Source organism: Notothenia coriiceps, unplaced genomic scaffold, assembly GCF_000735185.1.
Source record: "Notothenia coriiceps isolate Sejong01 unplaced genomic scaffold, NC01 NC01_scaffold00037246, whole genome shotgun sequence".
NCBI classification, from domain to species: domain Eukaryota; kingdom Metazoa; phylum Chordata; class Actinopteri; order Perciformes; family Nototheniidae; genus Notothenia; species Notothenia coriiceps.
In genome coordinates, this window is record NW_011369947.1 from 14,866,423 (window position 1) to 14,890,781 (window position 24,359).

General features: G+C 39.1%; 3 protein-coding genes across 8 annotated transcripts in view; 2 read left to right on the forward strand and 1 right to left on the reverse strand.

Moving 5' to 3' along the window:
- LOC104966470 (low-density lipoprotein receptor-related protein 1B-like) overlaps positions 1-24,359 on the forward strand; it is a 1,038,955-nt gene that overhangs the window by 125,847 nt on the left and 888,749 nt on the right. The gene's annotated exons all lie outside the window — the stretch shown is intronic.
- tmem255a (transmembrane protein 255A) lies at positions 1,707-14,703 on the forward strand. Of its 5 annotated transcripts, none has more exons than XM_010794962.1 (10): positions 1,707-2,030; positions 4,919-5,061; positions 6,961-7,023; positions 8,916-9,005; positions 9,613-9,678; positions 9,809-9,897; positions 10,072-10,143; positions 10,866-11,034; positions 11,546-11,692; positions 12,347-14,703. In XM_010794962.1, the coding sequence occupies exons 1-10, from the start codon at positions 1,973-1,975 to the stop codon at positions 12,488-12,490; spliced, it is 1,041 nt and encodes a 346-aa protein (XP_010793264.1). In that variant the 5' UTR covers positions 1,707-1,972; the 3' UTR covers positions 12,491-14,703. The 5 variants fall into 5 exon arrangements, with proteins under 5 accessions (XP_010793264.1, XP_010793263.1, XP_010793262.1 ...); XM_010794961.1 differs by having other exon boundaries at positions 1,709-2,030; positions 10,872-11,034; positions 11,546-11,698; XM_010794960.1 differs by having other exon boundaries at positions 1,710-2,030; positions 11,546-11,698.
- zbtb33 (zinc finger and BTB domain containing 33) lies at positions 15,677-20,630 on the reverse strand. Of its 2 annotated transcripts, none has more exons than XM_010794958.1 (2): positions 20,235-20,630; positions 15,677-17,842 (listed from the first exon to the last, which is right to left on the reverse strand). In XM_010794958.1, the coding sequence occupies exons 1-2, from the start codon at positions 20,533-20,535 to the stop codon at positions 15,918-15,920; spliced, it is 2,226 nt and encodes a 741-aa protein (XP_010793260.1). In that variant the 5' UTR covers positions 20,536-20,630; the 3' UTR covers positions 15,677-15,917. The 2 variants fall into 2 exon arrangements, with proteins under 2 accessions (XP_010793260.1, XP_010793261.1); XM_010794959.1 differs by lacking the exon at positions 20,235-20,630 and adding an exon at positions 19,273-19,368.

The following is a 24,359-nucleotide window of genomic DNA, read 5'->3' on the forward strand; positions in this document are numbered from 1 at the left end:
AAGAGAGAGAGAGAGAGAGAGAGAGAGAGAGAGAGAGAGAGAGAGAGAGAGTGCGTGTGTGTGCATTTACAGTGAAGGCCAATGATTCATCTCAACCAAATAAGGACATTTGCTGGGAACCAAAAGTCCCCAAAACATTTATCAGGGAAAGCCTAGAACGACTTCATTTCATGCATCGGTACATGCAGAGGAATTATCTTATTCTTCTAGTTGTTTATGCCATTTAAAGTGTCTTGAATTATATATGACATGCATTGTCCCTTAAAGAATTATACGCATTTGTGCAGGGCGAGCTCCATGGGTTAACCTGCGAGGTTCCCAGGGATGAATGAGATGCTGGCCTAATGGTTGGCCTTGAAAACCCCCACAACTTTCTGTTGCCTCTGAACAAACTTCTCCCTCAAGCAAAGCATTTTAAAATAATTATAAATTATTTAAGAATTGTATATAAACGTTTTGAATTAACATTTTACCTTTACCTTCATTGATTTACTGTGTTTCATCAAGTCTTTGCCTGCATGTTTGGCAAGTAAAGCTTTGATGATTATGATGTTGAAAAGTATTCCTGCCATATGAATTACATTTGTGCATGTTAAGCAAAATGACATTGTGTATGTTTGCATTTGTATTTTATTGACATTTAAATCAGGCAACTGCATGTAATACAGCAGCAGAATGAGGACAGTGAAATGTGCAACGTACGCTTTAAAGTTGTTACTTATCCCAATAAAGTGACTGTGCTTTATCTAGATTTTAGAACAATATAATGTGCCCAAGTCTTTCCTTGTAACTAACAATAAATCATATTTGATATATAAATGATTATTTCATGTTAGACTCCCAAAATGAAGCCCTAAAGGTGGTTTGAAACCCTTTTGAATTGATAGCTAAAAGGTCCAAATTCTCCTAAATGCATCGAGAAGCAACAGCCTTTTCAATGTGACTGTTACATTTCAACAAAGGTAATGAAGAAAACATAAAGAGGCAGAGAGAATGATTAAAGAGCTCACTACTCTAATTAATCTGCTCGTGTTAATGTAATTATGTATGGTTTCATGATTATTTTATTATTTTCAAACACTAAGAAACGTACCTGAAAGCAGCATAATATTCACTTTGTTAGATGATGAATGTTCTGCTCCCTGAATGTCTCTTTGCTCTTGGCTGCGCTCTCTTAGTTAGACAAAAAAAAAAAGTAAAAGTAGCCTACTCATTATGCCGATTGGTCCATTTCAGAATAATATGATAGTTCTGTTTATAATTAGGCCAATTAATGCATTATTATTATTATTGTTATTATTATTATTATTATTATTTATCAAGCTGGTCAAGTTTTAATTAATTTATACTGCAGAGTTGCTGGTGAATGTTACTCCAGGTGTAACTAAAGTATTATTTAAGTGTTGATCATATTTCATATGAGCTACTAATCCAGTAAAGTATCTCAGTCAGAACTGTACTGATATGATATACATGATTCTGAATCTGAATAATGAGTAGGCTACTTTTACTATTTGTACTTAAAGTATATTTTGATGCTATTACTTTTCTACTTGAGTAACATTGTGATTACAGTACTACTTTTACTTGTACCAGATATACGCCTACACACTCTGGTAGGCCTACTTCAAGTAACGCCAGTGAGGTATTTTTCTTCTGTAGCGAGTGGGGTATGTGTGTGTGACATGCGCACACACAGCCAGCAGCAGCAGAGACCCACCGTCAGGACACCGACTCACCGAGAGCATAGAGACCGACAGACGCCTCTCAGCGGCGGGGATGTGACAGAGAGAGGCTCGGAGGAGACGGAGGGTTGACACAGAGAATGCCACAGCAAGCCAACACGCTGCCTGCGTTAGCTCACCATTGTACTCAGCTTGCTGTAAAATATAAAGCGAGCAGCAGTGAGTCGTGATTGCATTTTTTTTTTGTTGCAAGGGGATCATCCTGCGTTAAACATCCTCCAGCCAGCATGCCTTCTGCTCAGAGCCTCCAGTCCAGCAGCATGCCCCTCTCTGAAACCAACATAGGTAGGTAGGTGTGTGTGCAAGGTCAGTCCTAGCAGGTTTTATCAATTAAATAATACACTCGGTAATTCCACAATGCGGAGGTTTCACTCAATGCTGAAAGGCTCACTTAATTGTGCCTACACACTTTTTAGACCACCCTTATTTGTTGTGTTTTCTTGGTAAGAAACACTAAAGGCATGTTTTTATTTTCACAGAACACTCGTTGCATCACCAGACAGTCTGTTGTTTTTTAAGTCCAGGCCGCAGCACGTCACTGCAGGTGCGGCGACGTTGAGTAACCACAGGAGCCTGAGACTGCCTGACAGACCATAGCGTGGTGTGAGGCTAACACCACTAACATTAACGGTATACAATGGTCTAGTTGTGTAGAGGAAAATCCCATTTTAAACATTTGTATTACAGTCCATGGCAGGTGATCAGTGACTACGTAGAATATCGTTGATTGTTTGGGTCAGTCTACTACACAGCTAATGGCAGCAACATCCATGTTTTGCTTTTCCAGCCAATGGAAAACCATTTAAGTCAATGTTATCAAAATATAAGTCTTTATAATGAGCAACCTTCTTTAAAGTATCTCAAATTAATGACTTGGTTTCTCAAAATAATGACTTGGTATTGCAAAAAAAGGATCATATAAGTTTCTAAAATAACGTTTTTTAAATAATAATTACACACTTGTTATATTGAGAATGTTTCTTATTATTTTGAGATCCATCCCATTATTTTAAGGTCTTACAAGATATTTTTTCTATTTCTTAATTTACTGGCAGAAAATGGCTCCCGTAGAACACTTCCTTGTACAACAATTATTGAGAAAGGTATGTAGTAATTTGCATTACTGTACTGGAGAGACATAGATGTGTTGGTGGTGTACTAATATTGAACAGATAATTTCACACAGATCATATGAAATCTGTTGCATGGGGTGTTTTCCAAAGATCTACTATAATAAAATGATTTGAGTAATTTATTAAACAGAAGATATCCTACTTACATGAGTAGTATTTGCTTCAAATCATAACTTAGTACCAGACACTGTACTTGTATGTTGAGGCCTCTGGTCTCAGTTAGAACTCCGAAAGTAATGAGCAAATGCATGCTTTTGAGTAAGAGCCAGATCAATTTTGTTTCAAACTGATATTGACAATCAGATAGTGTATATGAAGATTCAAAGTGGTTTCATTACATATGACATTTGACTTCAAAGCAAGGTTTGGATTATGTGGAAAGAAATGTGATATCATGGAAACACATAAACACAATTTAATTTCTCTAATGCAAAACAGCCCAATGGGTTCTTTCAATTAACTGTAATCTAGCATTTGAGAGCAGGAAATGAACCATGCAGTAGGAAATATTATTTACATTATACTTGTTATTATCATTTAAATCCCAGCCTGGCAAATCCTCCATACATGTCTAGATCATTAAATTCCGGAAGTTGTTGTTATGCTGGCACCCTGGGGAGAAAAACCTGATTGAAACCATTCGCTTTCCCTGCGCAGTGATTTTAGTTAAACAGGAAGTGATGAAAATACATGCAATAGATAATCAGTGGGACCTTACTCCTCAGAATCTGCTGAAACAAATGCATCAGTAAAGTCATTAAAAAGACTGCAATGAGGGGCCACTCCCTTCCCCCTCTCTTCTGCTTGTAATCTTTGACTGACTTGAATATTGTCAGAGATGATATCCTGCAGCTCTCTGAGGAAATAGCATTACACAGGAGTTTTAGGTTCAGTGGTTTTAGAAGAAGTACATTTGTCGAGGCTTATCAACCCTTGAATGGTTGTCTTTGTAGTTTAATATGCATATTCAATATGTTGTGGTTCTTTTACTTCTGACTTGCAAACCTCTCACACTGGGTATAGTATTTGATATGTGCTTGATGCTTTTTTGTTGAAATTGAAACCGTTCTTATGTAAATGAGGCCCCTAAAAGTATTCACTCTTATTTTGACTTTCCACAAAACGGACTTAATACGAGCACATGTAACAAAGGTTGTCAAACAGCAAGACTTAAGTCAATTATTTTGGTAGATGATTATCCTCTCAATGGTGTAAGGACACTTCTAGTTAAGGTTCAGGTATTTTGTTTAATTTATTTAGTTCATCACAGGCATCTTTATGCCTCTGCATTTTTACCGGGCTTCATCATAGAGGTTTCTTTCCCTTGTGTCTGTGAATGTCTGCGAGACACTAATTACAACAAATTGATAATGGTAAATAATAAAGTAAGTGTTTTCACATGATGCAGATTTGTTTAGTCTTTCCCTAAAAGATATACATAGTGTATACATTTGCCTTTTTGCAAAAAGCAGCATACACCCAGATGCCCTAATTTCCAGGTTCAAATGTGTATTGTGTGTCTCTACTGTGACATGCTTACATGCTTTAATGTTCAAAAAACTCTTTATTTTTCTCATACTGCCTGTGCTGCAGCACCTCTTTTCACCCTCTGTCTGAAACCAGAGCCCAGTCTGCTATGATTTGTTGGCTGGCCGGCTCTGTTGTGATTGGCCAACAGCTTAGAGATGTTCCCGCCCCCTAGCCTATCACGTACAATGTGATGGAGAGCTAGCCAATAGAAATGCAAGTGTCACAAAGTGATGTCACTATGTTATGGAAGTAAACAAAGGAGTATAATGAGGCGTTTCACACAGGGAGGAAACTTTTGGGTTTTAGCCTTTGCAGACCATTTACATGCTAAAGAACCTATAAAATACACTAGAGGAAAAGGGAAAACCCCAAAAAGCACGATATAGGGCCTCTTTAACGGAATTACGACTATAGTCTTTAACTACTTTCTAGTGCAGCTTGATTTATGAATTTCTCATCTCTTTACTGTTCACATCACAGCAGTAATGTTTGCTGATTTGTCGTCTTTAGGTACCTTTAAGAGGAGGAAGAGGAAATCCATAATAGTGACGGTGTTGCTGCTCATTGTGTCTGTGCTCATCCTCATCTTCGGCCTGGCAGCGACCACTAGGACGCAGAACATCACAGTGGGCGGCTACTACCCAGGAGTCATAGTGAGTAGTACACACCTGAATGCAACCGCTGCCTGTCTCCGGTGATACTGAGCGGGGTGTGAGAGAAGAGAGGGAGTTTTCAGACTGCTCTTCCCGCTCGTGATGAACCTAATTACTGAAGGTCTGTGATGGGTGACTCCCGACATTCATTATTCAGCACTGTGATTACGAGCTAAGTGAAGCAAAGCATCTCAGTCCATAAATGTGTTTTCCTCACAGAACTCGGCTTTTAGCGTTGGGCCTAAAGTGAAGAGCAATCAGGGAAGCAGCCTGCTACATTTCTAATGATGCTCCTTCTGACTTCAACCTTAAATTCATAGTTTCAATTATTGACGTCTGCTGTAAAGAGCAGAGATTTAGAAAACATGCATTCTGTTTATCTGTATGAGACGGTTTTCTTTTTCATTTCTGAAATGTTATCCATGGCATGAAAGAAACACCTACTTAGTTTATCTCAATAGGCTACAGAATCAAAGCTTTATATTAAAATCTGATAAATGTTAGGGGGTTAAATCACAAGTTCTATAAGGATATTTTCTAACATGAGTCTGCAAAAAACGATTTTGATTCAGGAGCCTTCGATCGATATGAGGCAATATCACATGCCCTTTAAACATTAACAGTTACATTCGTATCAACTCGCAAACTTAAATACGATTTTACAATTTTATTTCTGGACTCAACAATCTATTCTTTAAAAGAAAAACAATCTCTCTTGTCTTTCTTTATCAGTTCAAAAAACACATGTTTAAAATCTTTACACATCCATTTTCCTTTAAAAAATAAAAAAATAAATCAAGGATTACTCCAGACAGCTGCAAGATAAATGGCTCTATTAAAATGATGTCTTTTTGAATGGTTATTTAAAACTATCCACTGAGTCAGAAAGAGACTAACTACTCAAGTGGGTATCCCCAAATGTTTTTGTGGTGACCTCAGGGACAATTACAAGAGCAGCTGTGGAGGATCTGAGGGTTTCTGGAGGATCATAAAACGATAGGGAGCCTGGGAGATAAGAGGGGGGGGAAAAGCCATTTAGTGTCCTAATAAACTAAGAAATGGACTAAAAATAAATTCTAAAAGAAACAGGGGGCCAGAGTGGGTTGTCCGAAAGTTTAGAGGTATAGATCTCTCATTTTAGATAAACACCACTCTCTGATCTGGAAGAAACTGGTCAGATGGATTCAGGTGCAGTGGAACGGGGTTAATCAATACGCAAACAAGTACTCAGTACAAGTCAACAATACAAACCCTGACTGTGTTTGTGGTCTTCCTTTATTGCCCCATATTTGCTTATATTCATATCGTATATATTGGTCTCATGGGTACAGTGATATGTTCCTCCTATCATCTTACAGTTTGTTTTGGTGTTAGGGTCACAGGGACATTTTCATACAGTTTATTTTGATTCAGCAGTTTTTGTTGTTGTGTAACATTGCTCAATACCCTTGACAGCTGCTACTATTACAGTGATACTTTTGTTATTCTACTACATTGATTTTGTTAAAGACTCGGCGTCAGCCTAATGAAGGTTTGTAGTTTTCCAATGAGTGTTGTTGGTCGGCCAGTATAAAGAGTGTTACAGTGTTATAGTGTTGCATCCTGTTAGCTTAGTGGAGGGCTCAGCTTCAATATGTTGCGCAAATGATAACAGTAGTTTGGGTCAATGAATTCAATTGAGCTTTTCTGTATTTATTTTAGAAAAATATGGAACAAGCAACCTTTAAACATTAAACTTGCGGACTTAGAAATCAGGGCTTATCTTAAATACGATGATGTACAGCTGTATTTACTTGATGAATTAATGATTTTGGATTGTTGTTTATTGTATCTACATATATATCTGTATAAATCCAGATCGATGTATCAATAAACTTCGCTTTTTTCACTGTTTTTCAGCTGGGCTTTGGTTCTTTTCTGGGAATCATCGGCGCTCATTTGATAGACAACAAGAGGCAGATGGTAAGAGGATTTATATTACCTTTTCCTTGTCTGGACTGTTACAGAAAACTATCATTAAACTGCGTCTCAGTCCCAATTACCCTACGACCTGATTATGTTGTTATTGGGGTGACAGACAGAGAGGCTCTGAGTCCCTCTTGGCCTGAGGCGGTTTGCGTAGCGGAGCCTGGGCTTCAAGGGAGATGCAGACAGAAATAGCTACAGGGTGTAAGCTGAGGAGGACAGATGCCCACACAGGAATGTGGGGAAGGAAACTGCAGATGAGGGGAGCAGGTGGGAGGTGTGGGGTGGGGACTGTCAGGGCTCAAATGAATGATGAGTTTGTACCGCGACACCTTTACCGTAACGCAGCAGAGTTCAGATGGCTGAGTCCCACAACTGACCCAGCTACGACACCTTACACCTGCCCACTGCCCACTGCCCACTGATTATTCCTTATCGCATTTTACTATACATAATATAATGTGTTGAAATAGTTTATGGGTCGGGCTAGTATAGCCAATTTGTTTTTAGATTATTCCAGTTGTTGCAGAGCTAAAATGTTGAGTAAGTAGCAACTATTTTGGTAATCTATTTATAATTTTTTAAGGACAAATCCCAGACATTCACTGCTCACAGCCTCTCAAGTGTCAATATGTACTGGTTTTCTTCATTTGTTATCATAGTAAAATGAAATTTGTCTGAAACTTTTAGACTGTTGTATATAACACTCTCTGATGAATAGTATACTGATGGACATTTATCTGTATTTTAGGTTTAAAATTAAACATTATAGTAAGATAAGGTTAAATTATTCAACACATCTATAGGGAGTATTGCTTTATCATCCCGGGTCAGTTAGATTTGATCAAATTTAACTGACTTTAATTCAAATGTTGCTAAATGCCTGATGCCTCATTACCGCTTGAATTCAATCCAGTAAGAAAAGCACAGAACAAAATAACAGACATTCTTTCAATTAAAAAGGCTAAAACCATTCTGACTCTTTGACACTGATTCTGAATGACAAGATAGAGGGAGAAGCTAAGAAGAAAAACACCCACAAACCTTTATCCCATCACAAATGTCTCTTTCTAAATCATTTGCCGCTGAATGCATTCATGTGAGCGTCACAGAAACCTTGGCGCCGGACAACAACCCGGTTACCTCGAGGTGTCGGATGTTTTGTGTCAGCTTCAGAGAGGGTGGGCTAATGTGTAAGTGAATACATACCGCTTTCATTGAGGAGTGAAAGGAGAGAGTTAGGCGGATGGGGAGAAAGGGGGGAAATAAGTGTTCGGACTTCCTTTTAAGAGCCGGGCAGCGTGCCAGGCTCTAACACTACTGCTGCAACTAGGTGACCAGCTCAGCACTCCGTCACTGTTGTCCTCTCCAACAGCCCCCAACCCCCCCCACCCCATCCCATTCAGAGCTATTCATACTCAGAGAGCAGCACATGGGCAATATGATACAGGTTACTGTTGGAAGGGAATCCGATACAAAAGTGGTGAGTGGAAGCAATTACAAAATCAAAGTGGTGCCTGTTAGAGCTCCAACGAAAAAGACAACAAAAAAATTGCCAAATATTTCAATAACTGTTCATTTGGTTGAGTCATTGTTCATGTAAAAAGGGCTGTAATGCTGCTTTGAGCTTCTTATAAATGGAGATTTTCAGCTTTTCTCTATTATATCTTATTGGCCTGCATACCTTTTGAGTTTTGAAACGACTAAACGAAACATTTAAAGACATCACATTGGACTTGAAGCTGGCATTGGAATGTTTTCTGACATTTTCATGACCAAACAATATCAATAGCTGGCAGTGCCTAAAATGGAGTTTATAGTCTTCTGTGACAAAGAGAATCATAACCTTGTGATGAAGAGTGATGAAGAGCTGCTGTTTTCTTCCACAGTTAGTGGCGTCTATTGTCTTCATTAGTTTCGGGGTAGTGGCCGCCTTCTGCTGTGCTATTGTTGACGGAGTGTTTGCTGCCAGGCACATTGTAAGTATCACTAAAGCTTCTTCTTATTTAACCAAACTGATAAATGATGAATGTGGATAACACTCACTGTCCGACTAATCAATGCCATCCCCATTGAAGCTTAATATACTCTGTCTGCATTACACATAGATTAAAACGAGGGCATTGCTCACATATGGCCGTCTGTAGAAGAGGCTGCACCCTTCTTAGCAAGGGAAATATCTTTAGTGGTTGAGAGATATTACTCTCCATGACGCAAGAACTCGAAACAATAAATAACCACTAATGCACTCTTGAAACAATTATGTTAAAATAAGTTATGGCTTTTCAAATAGGGGGATCGGCAGGTTTTTTATTTGCCAGTGACGTCAGTGAAATGGAGAATTGGATATTTATTTTCAGACATTTGTTTGTAAACAGAGCTGCAAAGAGGCCCAGTGTTGCAATGAATATGATGTGATGCTCTCAGAGGAATACATTCAGATTTTTTTTTTCTCTCTATTTGTTGCATTTATCTACATTATTGATGTTGCTTTAATATGCATTTGTATCATAGACTGTATATATGGTTTGTACCAGTGATGAATTGTGCAGTGAAATCTAAAGAATATTGTTTATTGTACTACAGGACCTCAGGCCGCTGTACGCCGGCCGCTGTGAGTTTCACTCCAGTGAGACTTCCTCTGAACGAGACGTAAGACAAATATTTCGCTTTCTATTTACAGAAATCAAATGCATCCTCAGTGTGTGTGTGGGGAATGAAGTGTCATAAGTCAACCTTAAGTGAAAAGACTAATCATTTGAATTTAACTTTTGACCCTCAGGTGCCCTGTCAGACCTCCTCACGCTCCCCCTGTAACCTGCATGTGAAGGGCAACACCTGTTTCTGCTGCGACCTCTACAACTGCGGGAAGTGAGTACACCAAACAGCCTCTCCATCACTGGCTCCTCACTTTGCTGTGTTGCTTTGACTGTTTGGATTTTTGACGTGTGCTGATGTGCCATTTTTGTGGGAAATTCTTTTGCACTGCAACGTTGATTGTATGAGAACAAGTATATGTTTCTTCCCTTTCAACCTTTGTTTCAGAGAACATCCTCTTATGGGACTTCAGAATAAAGATGTATTGAAAAAGTTTAGGAAATCATCCATGATTTGGAAGTAGGTCCCTTTTTTTCTAGAACCATATTGGCCATTAATGATCAACTCATGTTTTTCATTTTCTCGACACGTGATTGGAGTAACTGTGTAGTGTGTCAGTGACATGACTGACTTATGTAATATGTGTTTAGGATCCCATTTCCCCTGCATGTCATGTTTCGCGTCTGACAAAGCTAAACATGTAAACATTTAATGTCATGATTATTGTTGTCCAAATATATGCTTTTCACAAAATGTTCATACTCTTATTACATTGAGTAAGGAAGCATATATTATTATTGCATCACAGATAGAATAACTTGTGAATATCTGTTTTAGTAAAAAAGTAATTAAGAATAAAGGAATCATAAGGTTTCTTTGCATGAATAAACAGCAACATTATTAGTCTAATCCTTTTTACATATGTCCTGTGTAATAGTATAATAGTGATCTTGACAGCTTTTTCAATAAATCATGAGAATAATCACAACTATCTCAATATTAAAATCCATTACAGTCAGCGTAATGTGAGGGTTTTTTATTACGATAATGATCAAACCATATATCTTCCCACTCTTAAACACCCACCATGTCTTCTGTCCTTAGCTCTCATAGACTCATTTGTTTCTATAAATCAAAACCTACTGTTTGTCTTTCATCTTGCCCTGAACACAACAAGCCATAACACTTTCTCTGTGACTTGTGTGGCTTGACTGTATGCCCCCTCTCTGTTCCGCCCACTGGGCTAGCCGAGTGGAGCTCATTGGAGGCTACCATGAGTACACGGATGTGAAGAGCTGCCAGGACGTGGTGCACCTCTATCACTTGCTGTGGTCCGCTACGATCCTCAACATCGTGGCGCTCTTTCTGGGCATCATCACTGCTGCAGTGCTGGGAGGCTTCAAAGACATGGTGGGTACATGTACTGCATTCATGTGGTGTCAGAATAATTGGAAAATGTGTCCCAGACTGTGATAATTCACATGAAAGCCCCCTTCAAAAAGTTATTAAGATTTCACTTATTGCACCGCATATCACATTTTTTGCTCATATGTAATTCGGAACATGGTTTTAGGTTTTAGCGGTCTGTTGCTGTCCAAGTATCTACATGTAATGTGAAGCAACAGTTTAATGGTTTTAGGGAATATACTGGTGCAGCAACAAGTCTGAGACAAAAAAACAAAACATGTTCTTCCACATTAAAACTAAAAGCTCATAAACACACGAACGTCGGTAGAACAACTAACTACTACTAACTGACCATCCAAGGTGCACATTGAAGGCAGCATTATATTTGAGATTTGATTATGAACAACTGGGCTCAAATTCTGCTTTAAGTGTTTGTTCTAATGGGTTTTTGTTTTGTAATCCTCTGGTGTTTGAATTAATGGAAACTGATCAATACTCTTCATGTCCTTGTCAGACTCCGGCTCCTGCCTCAGAGTCTACATCTGAGCCTGAAGCCGTCACAGCTCCAGCCCCCCCTCAGCCTCGTCCCCCCACCACCTCCCTCACCTCGTACAACAACACTGCCCCCTGCCTGCCGCCGTACACCGCCTACGACCTGCAGGTACAGGTACGGCTACAGACCTGCACTGCTGGTCTTCATTAACATGAAGTGGTTCTCTGGGGCGGGTGGGGGGGGGGGGTTACAGTGTTCCTGTAACACTGTGCTTCGGCCCCCTGCAAAATAACAAATCTATGATGATGCAATTTGTAATAGTGTTGCAACCTGGGCCTAAGAAAAAGGAAGGTTTTTTTTATTATGTAATTAAATAAATTAAAACTAAGTTACTGAAGCAAATTCTATTACTAAAACAAATACCAACAAAGAAATAAAATAAAGTGTTTATTACCCCAACTGCATTAGTGACAATGGTAAATTAAGTAACTAAACAAAGATTGCAACTCAATCAATGACACCAATTATGTTATTAAAACAAAAAACAATAATACTTCCTTTGTGCGCTATAACTTTATACTACTTGTTTAAATCTTGACTACTGTCTTTGTCTCCCTTGTCCAGCATTACATTTGCCCCTCTCATTCAATAACTGGCCCCAGCAGAGCCCCCCCCCCCCAACCCTGTCAAACTTCAGTTTTTTAAATAAGGAAACCTACAAACAACTGTTACTCTGTGCGTCCTTCAAAAAACCTAAAAAAGAGCTTTGAATGTAAAAATGGAAACTGAAACAGGTAATTCTAATAAATGTCCTTCCTGCAGGGCTCCTACCTGTTCCCCGACTCCTCCACCCTGTCGGATGACTCCCAGTCGGGGGCCAGCCACCTGTGGCCCACCATGGTCCCTCCACGATACTCTCCTCCTCACACCCACCCCGACGAGAAGCCTCCACCCTACAGCCCGTAACACACATCCAGCAGAAAGAAGGCACCTGGAACTTTAGCGGGTGTTTTTCAGATGCTGATTGAGTGGCGTGAATGCACATTTCCTCTGGGCTTTTCCTCAAAATGAGTGTTGGAGGAAAGGTGGTGAGGAAGGCCACAGAGGGAACTCACCTTGAGTTCAGCCCGACACCAGGAGGGTTTGCCGCCCCTGCCTCCACTCACACATCAAGAGAGACCACCGGTCCACATATCTATCTGCCTTAATGCAAACGGGCTTCCAGCGCTGCAGCTCTGGGTCTCTGGACTTATTCTGTACTAGGTCAAAGTTCACCTCTCTTCGGGACATATTGTAAATGCTTCCTGCCTCAAGTGGCACCGATGATAACGTGAGGAGATGACAGCAACAAGATCAAACCTGATACATGAATGCTTTTGATGTCCCCCCAGAATATGAATCAGCTAGAGAATTCAAAACTGTAGTAGGTCCAGGCAGTTTCTTCTTTAGCGATTAATTAGGCAATGATAGCAGTAATGAAGGAATTACAATGCTCATAATGAATGTACAGCAGTATGATACTCAGATGCTCTCCAGCAGTTTAGCTATTCAAACAGGTGATGAGTTTGTTAAAAAAAAACAACCTTGAACCATGTGCTCGCAGAGTAACTAGATGAAGAAATAAGCTATTCTGCAGTAGGGCGGTCACAGTTACACTCCAAACTATTTATTCTATTTTCACTATATGCTGCAAAGCAGGTAAGCGTATATTATCTTGCGCTATATAAGTAGTTGTGATATCACATCTGAGTTCAAATGTGTAGTCTCTGTCAGGAATAAACACGAGGCAGGCCGAGCGGGAACAGTCGGTGCTGGATTCGCTGACATGAGGGAGATCATGAAGGGTCAAAGGACTGGTGTTCTCTGAGGAAGAGTGAAGGACAGTAAACTTAGTCCATGTCAATGAGATAGGTCTCCGTCAGCTGTTATCACTGCTTTTTATAATTTTAACTACTCTCAGGGGCTGATTGTCAGTTCCTTTTCGTCTTACCAGTAAAAATGTTTTATGTAATTCAAATGGTGCGTTTGACTTTTTAGCTAAAGTGTGTGCACGGTTGCTTCACCACTTTAGTCTTTACCAAACATATACACTTTAATAAGATAAACCATAGTGCAGTGAGTGCACCGAGGGTGAATCCTGTTTACTTCAGTCATCCCAACTTTCCTCTTGTGTAACCATGATGTTTGATGGTTTGCCATGACAACTTGATGCAGCCATTAATGTCATTTTTCTAATCTTAAAACTTTTGATAAATTGATGATAGTTCAGCTTTCCACATATCAAGTTGATTTTTTCTTTGCAAACCTTGTTTTATGACCAAATGCCTGACGCCTATTGTATGCGCTAACAGCCATTGATAGCATGCTAAATGATGGATGTTTGTTAAGGAAACTTAAAACCTGTTAAAAATCTGAATGTTAGCATTTATGAGTACGACCTCTGAGCCAGTAGCATGGCTGTTGACTTCTAATTGTATTACATTGTGAAATTGAAAAGGGTGTAACTAGCATTAGGTTTGAGAAGTTCATACTTTTTCAACAGAGACTAGTCAAGTTTTGAGAAAGTCCATCCATTTCCTTAAGTCTAACACATTGAAAATCTAAAAATGTTTTCAATCTTTGATATAAACCAGACAATGGAATATTTAGAAACATTTAAAAACACAGGGAGTTGACATAATTAATAATAAAGAAGGAATGTTTAAGATTCTGCACTATTCCTCCTTGAGCATTTGCTCTTAACTCTTCCAACATCTTCTGGAGCTTCATAGATATGTTTTTGTATCATGTGACACGTGATATATTTTACTCTCAGCATTGTGACAAAGACGAAGTGACAGTTTGTATGATTTTCATTTCGTACATCACAATAACAACCGTATAGCAGATGTTTGTATGCTTACGTAGTGCAAGACAATTAAGTGAAAATAGTAAAAGAATAATTTATTTATCATCAGGAAACCCCTTGTTGCTAATTGACAGAAAAGGGACATTTTTGTACAATGCCAACAGAACTGATTATTTAATATCCATTTCATTTTATCAACAACTATGAACCTAAAAGATACGTCAGACAGTATTAAAAAAAAGTATGAAAAAGACATGAACACAAATGCACTGTACATCAAATGCCAATGTTAATGTGTTAATTAAAAGAGTCCTGCTTGATTTTATTGAATGACATGAATAGATAGATTTTATTGTTAGCACTATTGATCACTACATTTTGACACGATGGGAAAAAAAGTTAAAAAGTCCAAATGTGAAAAAGAAATCTGCCTGATGCAACACGAAGTGCTTTATGTCTGGATTAAATAATATCAACCACATTTGTTTGCAAAAGCTGTCGCCTACACATTGTAGACGGCAGATATTAGCATCAAAAAACAAGGAAGGACAGGAATTGGGAATAAAAATGTACAGGTGTATCAAAATAAAACAGGTGTTCAATGGAAATGTCCAAATTGCGTTTAAATTATCATTGTATAACTTCCCTGCCACAATATCCACAAGTGGGATTGCCAACAATCACAATGAAAAAATATATTTCAGATCAAAATTATCATTTCTCTTTGCATTATTCCCATATTGGAATAAGGAGTGATGTTGAATGTCCATTTCAAACTCATGATCAATGCATCAGTTGATGAGGGTTTTAAAATGTTAGCAGCCTTGTTTTATTTCATTACGAGTCACATCCTGTATTTTACAAAAATGTGTTGAAACCGCTAAAGAGCATTATATGCATCCTTTGAAAATCCTGGTTACACACTACAGGATTTAGGTTTCATATATTTAAATAGGTAAAACCGAATTTATATTTTATAAAATGGAGCTCAGTGGGGTGCCTAATGTTGGAAACTGATCTAGAATAGTAAAAACATCACTGTAATAAGAGAATGCTTTTATTGCAGCTAGTGTGTGATGCCTTCATTTCTGGGGCAACTTTTCAATCCTGCATGAAAATGTTAGCATCCATATCAACTATTGCCGTTGTGATTTTACTGCGTGCGAACCACTATCATTATTTGTAATGATAAAAAAAGACAGATTAAAAAGGCAGAGAAACAGGAGTAAAGATTTGGTCACATTGCTTTTCCGTCCTAAAACTACTCGCTTCGTCTCCTTTTCACTTCAACAAGGAGGGACAAATTCAAGAAATCTCCAGCTGGCTCTGGCAGATGCACAGATCAGTCACTGCGCAGCACATTATTCTAACATGTATTAGCATCATTAGTACTATATTTAACCACAAAATTAATTCAAAGGAAAGGCTAATGTGACCGTAGGTTATTCCGATACTATTGAGAATTACAGATTCATATTGTTGACCTGGAAAAAGGTTATGGGGTACCCTTTAAAAAGGCACATGTAATGGAGCAGCGGGGGTTGCTCAGTAGCTCTCTGGTATAACAAAGTCAAACTCTGTGGCTCCCGGTGGAGGAGAGTTCACGGCTGACCCCCGGCGGGTGTGAGCATCGGGCGGCATGCGAGTGTCGGGCTCGATAAAGATGTCGTTCCAGTCCAACATCCTGGTCTGAGTGGAGGAGTGCACGTCCTCGCTGGTGATGTGATGCAAGCTGCCGTCCTCCGATATAACCGGGACTCCTTCCTGGCCGTCGTTACTCCACGAGTACGACTTCATCTGCACCGTCTTACACGGCAGGAGGCGGTACAAGTTGTTGTCCGTCTCGTCTTTCTCCTTCCTGCCACTGGGATCCTGGTTGTGCGCATGCTTGCAGTGTGTGGACAGTAACTGGTAGTTCACGAACATGTCGTTGCAAATCAGGCACTGGTACCTGCGCTCTCCTGTGTGGTGGATTTCATGTTTAGTTCTGTACTCGGCCAGTGCAAACACCTTGTTGCAGTAGTGGCACGGGTACTTCTTTTCCCAAGAGTGAGTGTTGAAGTGACGGCGCAGACTCGTCAGACACACGTAGGGCCGCTTGCAGACGATGCAGACGAAAAAAGTCTTCCCGTCCATGATCAGCTCGTAGTGGTCCTCCAGCTCTGTCTTGCACTTCTTCTTGTTGGGGCCGGACTTTGGTGAAAGGGGTATTTCATCAAAGGTTTTCAAAGGTGTTGCCATTAATGCTCTCTTCCCTTTATTCACTTTAGAGCCTCCTTCACCTGGATCCTCCTTCACTGGGACAATGTCGTAAGTATTTTCTCCAATATTGGCGTAGACTTTACACCCGGATGAAATTGAATCGATCTCCGTGGCTGTGTTGAGCGTGACTGTCTTTTTTGCGGCTACAGCTGATTTGGAATTGTTGGTTTTATTTGACTGGCCATCAGACACGTCTACGATCTTTATTTTGAAATCCCCTTGCTTTGGCGAGGCAGAAACTTGTTTCCTTTGGACGCCTATTATTTCACTGCTTTCAGAGGTCTGGGAGGCACTCGTGTGCTCAGGGGTGACGCTTGACCTGGCGGGCGTTGTGAGAACATTTCCTGAGAAATGTCTGGCAGGAGAGGATGAGCTGTTGGTGGAGCTGTTGGTGGAGCTACTGGTGGAGCTACTGGCGGAGCTGCTGTTGGAGCTGCTGTCTGGACTGCGCAGAGGGCTGCTGATGGGAATAACGGGTGATGGACAACTGATGCCGAGAGGCTTTGCAGCGATGATTTTAACGGGGGCTCTGGCTTTCTCGATTGATTCCTCATTTTGCTTTGATGCTGCTTTTCCTGTATCTGCTGCTTTTCCTAAATCTGCTGCTTCCAAATCAATAATCTCTGAGTTGGCTGTCTGATTGGCTGCTCTGGTTTGAGCATCCGTTTGTGAGACAAACATAACATCTCCGTCCGAGTCCTCGTCGTTACCCGCTGACTTGCTCGCCTGGTTGAATTCCTCTGAAGATATGGAGAAAGACTCTGAGATGACGGGCATCACCTCTGGAGGAGTGTCACTCTTGCTCCCCGTCTCCTTAGACAAACCAGGAAGACCCTTAACTTGTGATAAAGGGGATCCCAAGTTAGCAATGAACTTGACTCCCAGAATTTGTCCAGCACTGATGAGATCCTCCAGCATGTCGGAGCGGACACGGACAATCTTGGAGCTGTAAATGTAATTGAGAATCTGCTCAAAGATTTCCGCTCTGATGAAGTTTAACTCGATCACTTGTCCAGCGACACTGAAGAGCTGGTGGAAGTACGTACTGGAGGCAGACAGGATTGTTTTGTGAGCCCTGAACTTCTTGTCCTGTATGATAATGGTGACATCACAAAATAATCCATGGTTTCGCTGCTCGTTCATCGATTTCAGCACAGTTGCTGAATACTGTGTGTCGGTCGCAGTTATCAGCTTCAGACTTCGCATGGCTGTGGAAAGGAAAGAAACAAATTAGAATCTAATTTTCTTAAGTGCACATCAACAGTTACATCATAAAATGACGGTGAAGGAGAGAATACCATTTGACGCTTCTTCAAAAAATATAGGTGTGGCTCAAATTCAATGTTAGTCATATCCTGTCATATCCTGCTTTTCCAGTTCAACTTTTCCTTTTCAACTAACTGACACACTGGAAGTCAATCAGTAAACAATTCCAGATAATTATTGTGTTTGTGCAATACTGAATGTTACACAGTTTCCAAAGTATTAGCTTGCTTTAAGTTGTTGAATCGTTGTGTATCCACTGAGAAGTGTTTCTATAAAGCCTGAACAATAGATTTTGAGGTCACTATCAATTTGAGTAAAAAACTCTGGTAGACAAACTGTCACAGTGACACTTTAATCTAAAATATGTATAAGTCTTTTCTGTGCTAAAGTGTCTTACTTTATTGTCTTTAGTGTCTAACTTATCTGTACAACAAGCTAATACCTAGTCTTCTTCCTGCACTAACATAAATGGGTTGGACAACATTTTGGGAGAAAGTTGCTCAGCATAACACTTCTAAGCAGCATCACAAACTATGGGCTTCAAAATCACCATAAAGTCGTACCAAAATATTATTAACAAAACTTCATGAAGCCACGCAGGGTTGTGCTTTAACTTCACAATGTAAACCATTACACAATTTCATAAATTGAACAGCTCTTACTTTATTTCAGATATACTATACGTTTTTACATTTTAAAATACTTAAACATCTTTTCACAATATTCATTTCATATGTTTATTGTTATGTCATTACATTATTACTTATGTTTTGTGGTATTTTATTTTTGAACAAAATTTGAATTTCATTTTCTCTTACATTTATTGATGCGTGTATTGTCTTTTTGTATGTGATATGGACCTTGAGTCTGAAATAAAGATTGATTATGCGATAATCCAAAATCATTGCAAGTGACCCAATAATACACTTTATTCTGATTGAATCTGGCTGCTGTTATGGAACAATTACACAATGATTATATATAGAAACATACTTTCAGTTCCCGAAAAGCTGTGTTTTAGCCTTTGATGCTTCAATTATATATGTTAGTGAACAATAACGTCACCTTCGCTTACGTCAAAGTTGTAGAAACTACATTAAATATAAACCTCGCATGCCACTGCACGGCTTAAGAACACAGTTTATTACACTTTAATGGGTATAATAGCTGGTTTGGTGTATCCATTATGTGTTTAAAGTAATATTGAAATGCATTAGATAGATGGCGAACAAAGGTAAAGCTGCTTCCTCATAATGAGAAGCGCGGCCTCCTGTTTAGCATCCTGTTAGCATGCTAGCTTCAAACACAACAACAATGAATGCGTGAAATCTTGCAACATTAAATAACTGCACATAAAAAGGCTTATGTTTACCTGCAACCCTGTTGTTTTCTGCCAAGATAAAGCAAGACTACTACCCCCGGCTGCAGTAATTTAGCTAGCTAATGACACAATGGCCAACAACAGACAGCTCTCCCTACAGCTGTAGCATCACTGACCGGCAGCCGCAAGGGGGCGCCATCGCGTGGTTTTAACTACAAACACTGCATAATTTAGAATAAAATAAAACTACACGATATCATGAAAATAAAAGATGTATTTAGTAATTGTAAAAAGAAGAATTAATTAGTGCCTGGACGTAGTTTCAGAAATAAATGTTTAAATACTTTTCCCACACCGGGATCCTTTCCAGTTCCACCAAAAGTTAACATCATTTTTAGAATCATGAATGAGATTTACTCTGCAATAATTTCTAACACGACAGATTTACACTTAAATATATGCTCCTTTTGTATCTCAGACTCAGACATCTTTTATGTTCCTGCACTATAATTCAAATATCTCGGGATGCTTTCCCCGGTATTGTTTGAGCAAAACACTCCGGTCTTAACATATGATAATATAAAATGTGTCCTTCAATTTGAAACTAATTAATTATAAACAATTATTTCATCCACTAATGTTGCTTCCTCAAAATGTCTCCAGTATTTGTTGGTTTCTTAATGACATGTAACTGTACAATAAATCAATTAAATACAAAAGTAAAAAGCCCAACCCTTTTACCAACTTCTACACACCTTATTTCCTCGTTGACCACTTGTGTTTTGTTTTGTATAATGCCCTCACTTTGAATTCATGTTATGAACACTAATGTGATGTGCCTTTTCTGATGTCTTTAAAAACAAGTGTTCAATAAAATTGGCTGAAATAAAACTGGCCGGGATCATTGTTAATATAACTACCGGTTCACCCCCTTCAGAATAAAAGCTTAGATCTCTAAAAAATACAATAAAATAATAAAAGTAAAACAGTGTCTGTTAAACAGATTAAAATACCTGGTTGAGGTTCCTTTCTGGGGTCAGGGCCTGCATAAACCACCACGTTGCGTTTAAATTCTGCATGAAGCTTGTCCGACATGCTCTTCCTCTTTCTTCCCTTGAAATGATCATACTCCCAGGCGTGTTTGGCTAAGTAATGCCGCTTCATGGTAATGTCATTAAATAACACCCTCTGACTGCAGATGAGGCACGTTGCAGTCTCAGTCAGATCCGTGAAGAAGTACTCCATGGCCAATGCCTCCTCAACTTTCTGTTTCACCGGAGGACTCACGTTACTTTCCACGCTAGAAGAAGACATCTTGCTTAATGGAGGTTTGCCGTCAACACAGTGGCTACTTGAGAGTAGCTGTGTTGTTGTGTAACCTCCCAAACTGATGTATTGCGTGAGGTTGCTGATCGGTTAAAGGTGTATGGTCCACATTGCTTTGAACTTCCGGGGTTGTGCTTTTCTCCCCGCCGAGAAATCCACGCACCTCGCGGAAGCGCGCACAGCGTAACAAATAGATGCCACTTCCGCCGGCTTCTTGAGTCCAATACAACTATGATTTATAACCACTTCAGATCAGAGAGATGTTTGACTATGGGAGAACCCCAAAACAAGATATTGTACCATTCTTAACCGTATCAACACTGTTTACCCTCTTGTGGAAATGTGTGAGCAAGTGTATGTGAAGTATATCCTTTTACCATTTATTTTTATTATATATATTTTAACTTTTAATTAGATTCCATATTTGAATATTAAATTAAAACATTCGAGGGAGACTTTGCTTAATGGCGGCTTATTTAATTAAAAAATTCAAACACTAAATGCAAATATAAATGTAACTGACATTCAAAGCTAATAGTCTTGTGCAATGTGCATGTTGTTTTATAAGACAACTATTAGAGATGTTTTACTGTGTTAAAAGAAAATGGAAAAAACACTCATGTCACTACCTTCTTTTATTTGGTTTCATGCTTTATTCAGCACAAAGGAGGCTCTTCATTTACCCCCCAGAGATGGGAGAAGTACTCTGATCTTGTAGTTGAGTAAAAGTAGAAGTACCAGAGTGGAAGGAATACCCTGTTACAAGTAAAAGTCCTGCATTCAAACATTTACTTAAGTAAATGTACAAAAGTATTAAATATACTTAAAGTACCAAAAATAAAAGTACTCATAATACAGATTGGCCCATTTCAGAATAATACATATCCAGGGTATATGCAGGAATCCTGAAGTCAAATTTAATACCTTTTAAGACCTTTTTTAAGACCCTTTCCATACATTTTAAGACCTCATCGCAACTTTGAGTTCTAACCGGTTACATTGGCGACACACTTTACCTCACATTTACTGTATTGATTGTAAGATACAGGGTTCTTACACCTTTTCCAAAGTCAAATTCAAGCACTTTTCAAGCATTTTCAAGGTGCATTTTCAAGCTTTTCAAGCAGCGTACAGCTGTTGTAAATTACATATTTATATGCACATACTTATACTCAAATGATTATTTCCCTACCTCACATTAAATCAGATGTTCTTTATGCTATAAACAACCAAATGTGTGTTTCGTAATAGCATTCTACATAAGGATGAAAAATTAAAGATAAGAAAACAAAGTTTAATATTGTAAAATGAGTGACCCATATCATATATAGTAGACTGGGCATCTCATATAACCTGGCTGAGCCAATATAAAACAATCAGCCAACTAACTTTTCAATAAATTCTTTATTAACGTAGAGGGTTTCCGAATTGTGATAATTCACTCCAAGTTGGTCATTTTTGGAAGGAATAAGAGACATGCGGCTTTATTTCGGACTTACCGCTCTGTGTCTTTTTGGGAATATTACGTTCTTTTGGGAATGTCTACTTTTATAATACTACTTATCGAGTTACCCGCAGCATTAATAAATTGCTCAGTTCTGGTTAACCTCCAGACAGGTGAAAGTCAAATTATAATGTTTTCTGTAAAATTTGACTAGTTAGTGTAATTCCGGGCTTTATAACGGCACCCGATACTACAACTACTGTTAGGATGCCCTACGCGTACTAGTAAGTTTCTTTTGCAGCTGTTGTTGCATGTTACAAACTCCCAGTCCCACTGAATTTAAATCGTTAATTCTACTACTGTCGTTGGTAGATTAAATCGATTTACGCGCAGACTCATTTGGTGTGTGATCCCATTGAGCATTGTATACCAACTGTTCTATATGGATAGGACAGGTTAGTTTTTACAATTAGTCGTACTAGCGTCCTGAATCTGATACGACTTTACGTGTTAGTATGTGAGATGTTACCTATCACGCAACGTACCGCAAGTTTAGGGTGAAGACTGTCACTAAGAAACTGATGATTACACTTGTCCCGACATACAAAATAATTATAGTATTGGCGCTGTTTAAGACACGCAAAAACGGATTGAAATTAAATTTTTGTCCTAAAATCAGTTAAGCGAATAGATGTATATTAAGATACAGTCATCGTAAGGTACTAGGAAAGTAACATTTTACGGTGAAATAAGATTCCATATACTTAGCATAGTCGCCGTCTCAAGCAGACCCACGCAACTTAGGAACTTTTACGAAACTTAGATAATCGCTTTCCACGGAAAGGACTAACTTTCTTCACGCAGACCTAAAACCCTTACCACTGAACCTAAACTCTATTTCACGAACTTTAACATTCTACGGAAATGAAAATGTTTATTTAACCGACAGACGACTTATCAAGCGAGAAAATATGCTCAAGTCTTTGGAGTGCTGCAGCCGCTCAATCAGAAGGAGAGTCGTGATGTTCTGGTCCGATGGCGAAGGCCAAGAAAGGACGCTCCGATGACCGCGCCTGAAGACCAGTAGGTGTGCGCTGAACGCGCTCACAAGCATAACACCACACATGGACCGGTTAGTTTAGCTCTCTTAGCTTCATACGGTCCTCCACACGACAAAATTTGCTCGCAAAACCGATAGGCGTTTTTCTTATTGTGTCGACACCGACTCCGAGGTGGTTGTCTAAGCGTGAAAGACGTTGTAACGGTGTTCTTAAAGTTAATAAGTGTCGAGCCTTGATGTATGTCCTTCTTGTTTTATTTCCATGCGGGTTTCTGTATTTACTGCTATTCGATGTCTATGTGTAATGTTCTATTCGATCATTTTTTGTTCGTTGTTCTCTATTTTAACTAATTACTCTGTTTTTTCTGTGTGTACAGTTGTGTGTGTAGGACACCAAAGTCTCCTACTTTTTGTAATTTCTCTTAATGTCACGGATTAACGAGGTTTTTTGTTTAGTCTAGTGAACTGGTTTTTTTTTTTCTTTTTTTTTTTTTTTTACTTTTGTTTTTTTTGCGCTCGCTATCACTAGAATGTATTAGCTCAACTTATTTGTCTTAGTAACCCAAACCTGCTACGTAATAATTGGATACTGAGATGATGTTATGACCTCTTTCTTTATATGTATACAGAAACTCTAAAGATTAATAGGAATGATTATCCTTCCTCTCCTACTCCGCGCACCGGCTCACCCTATCTCAACAGATCAACGAGAGTGAAAATTGAAATCTGCAGCATATAACAATATACGAAAAAAGTCTATTGGTTGCTATAGAAAGGGTCAATTAACAAGCACGCTGAGAAAGAGAGATCCACTGATGTTCGTGTCGTGTACGTCGGACCAAACTCCTTTGCTAAACACTACCGTTCATTATAGTCTCCGTTTTATTCCGAAAAACGACGCGCGTATCAACTATTCGGAGCGCTAGCTGGCTGCAAAATTGATGCCATAAGGCAAGGCAAAGCAGTCTCTATACCCATTTTGCGGGCAACATGATATCGTAAGTTCACTCTTATTGTTAGGACTCTCATAAGATCACCGCTATTTTGTTCGATAACATCGTATAAGTTGTTTAGCGTTCTTGAAAACCTAAAGTAAGAGAGTCATGGTAGTTTAGAACCTTTGTTCTGACATTGCCTGGGACGGCACAATAGATACTAATGATTATGCGGTATTGTAAGGTATTACAGTCGCCCTTCCCTCCCCCCTCGTAGCGGATGCATTTTGTTAATCACGCTCCCTCTCGACAGAGTAAAGGGAAATGTTCGGAGAGTTTGTACATAAGATAACCCTCTAAAAACCGTTATTTC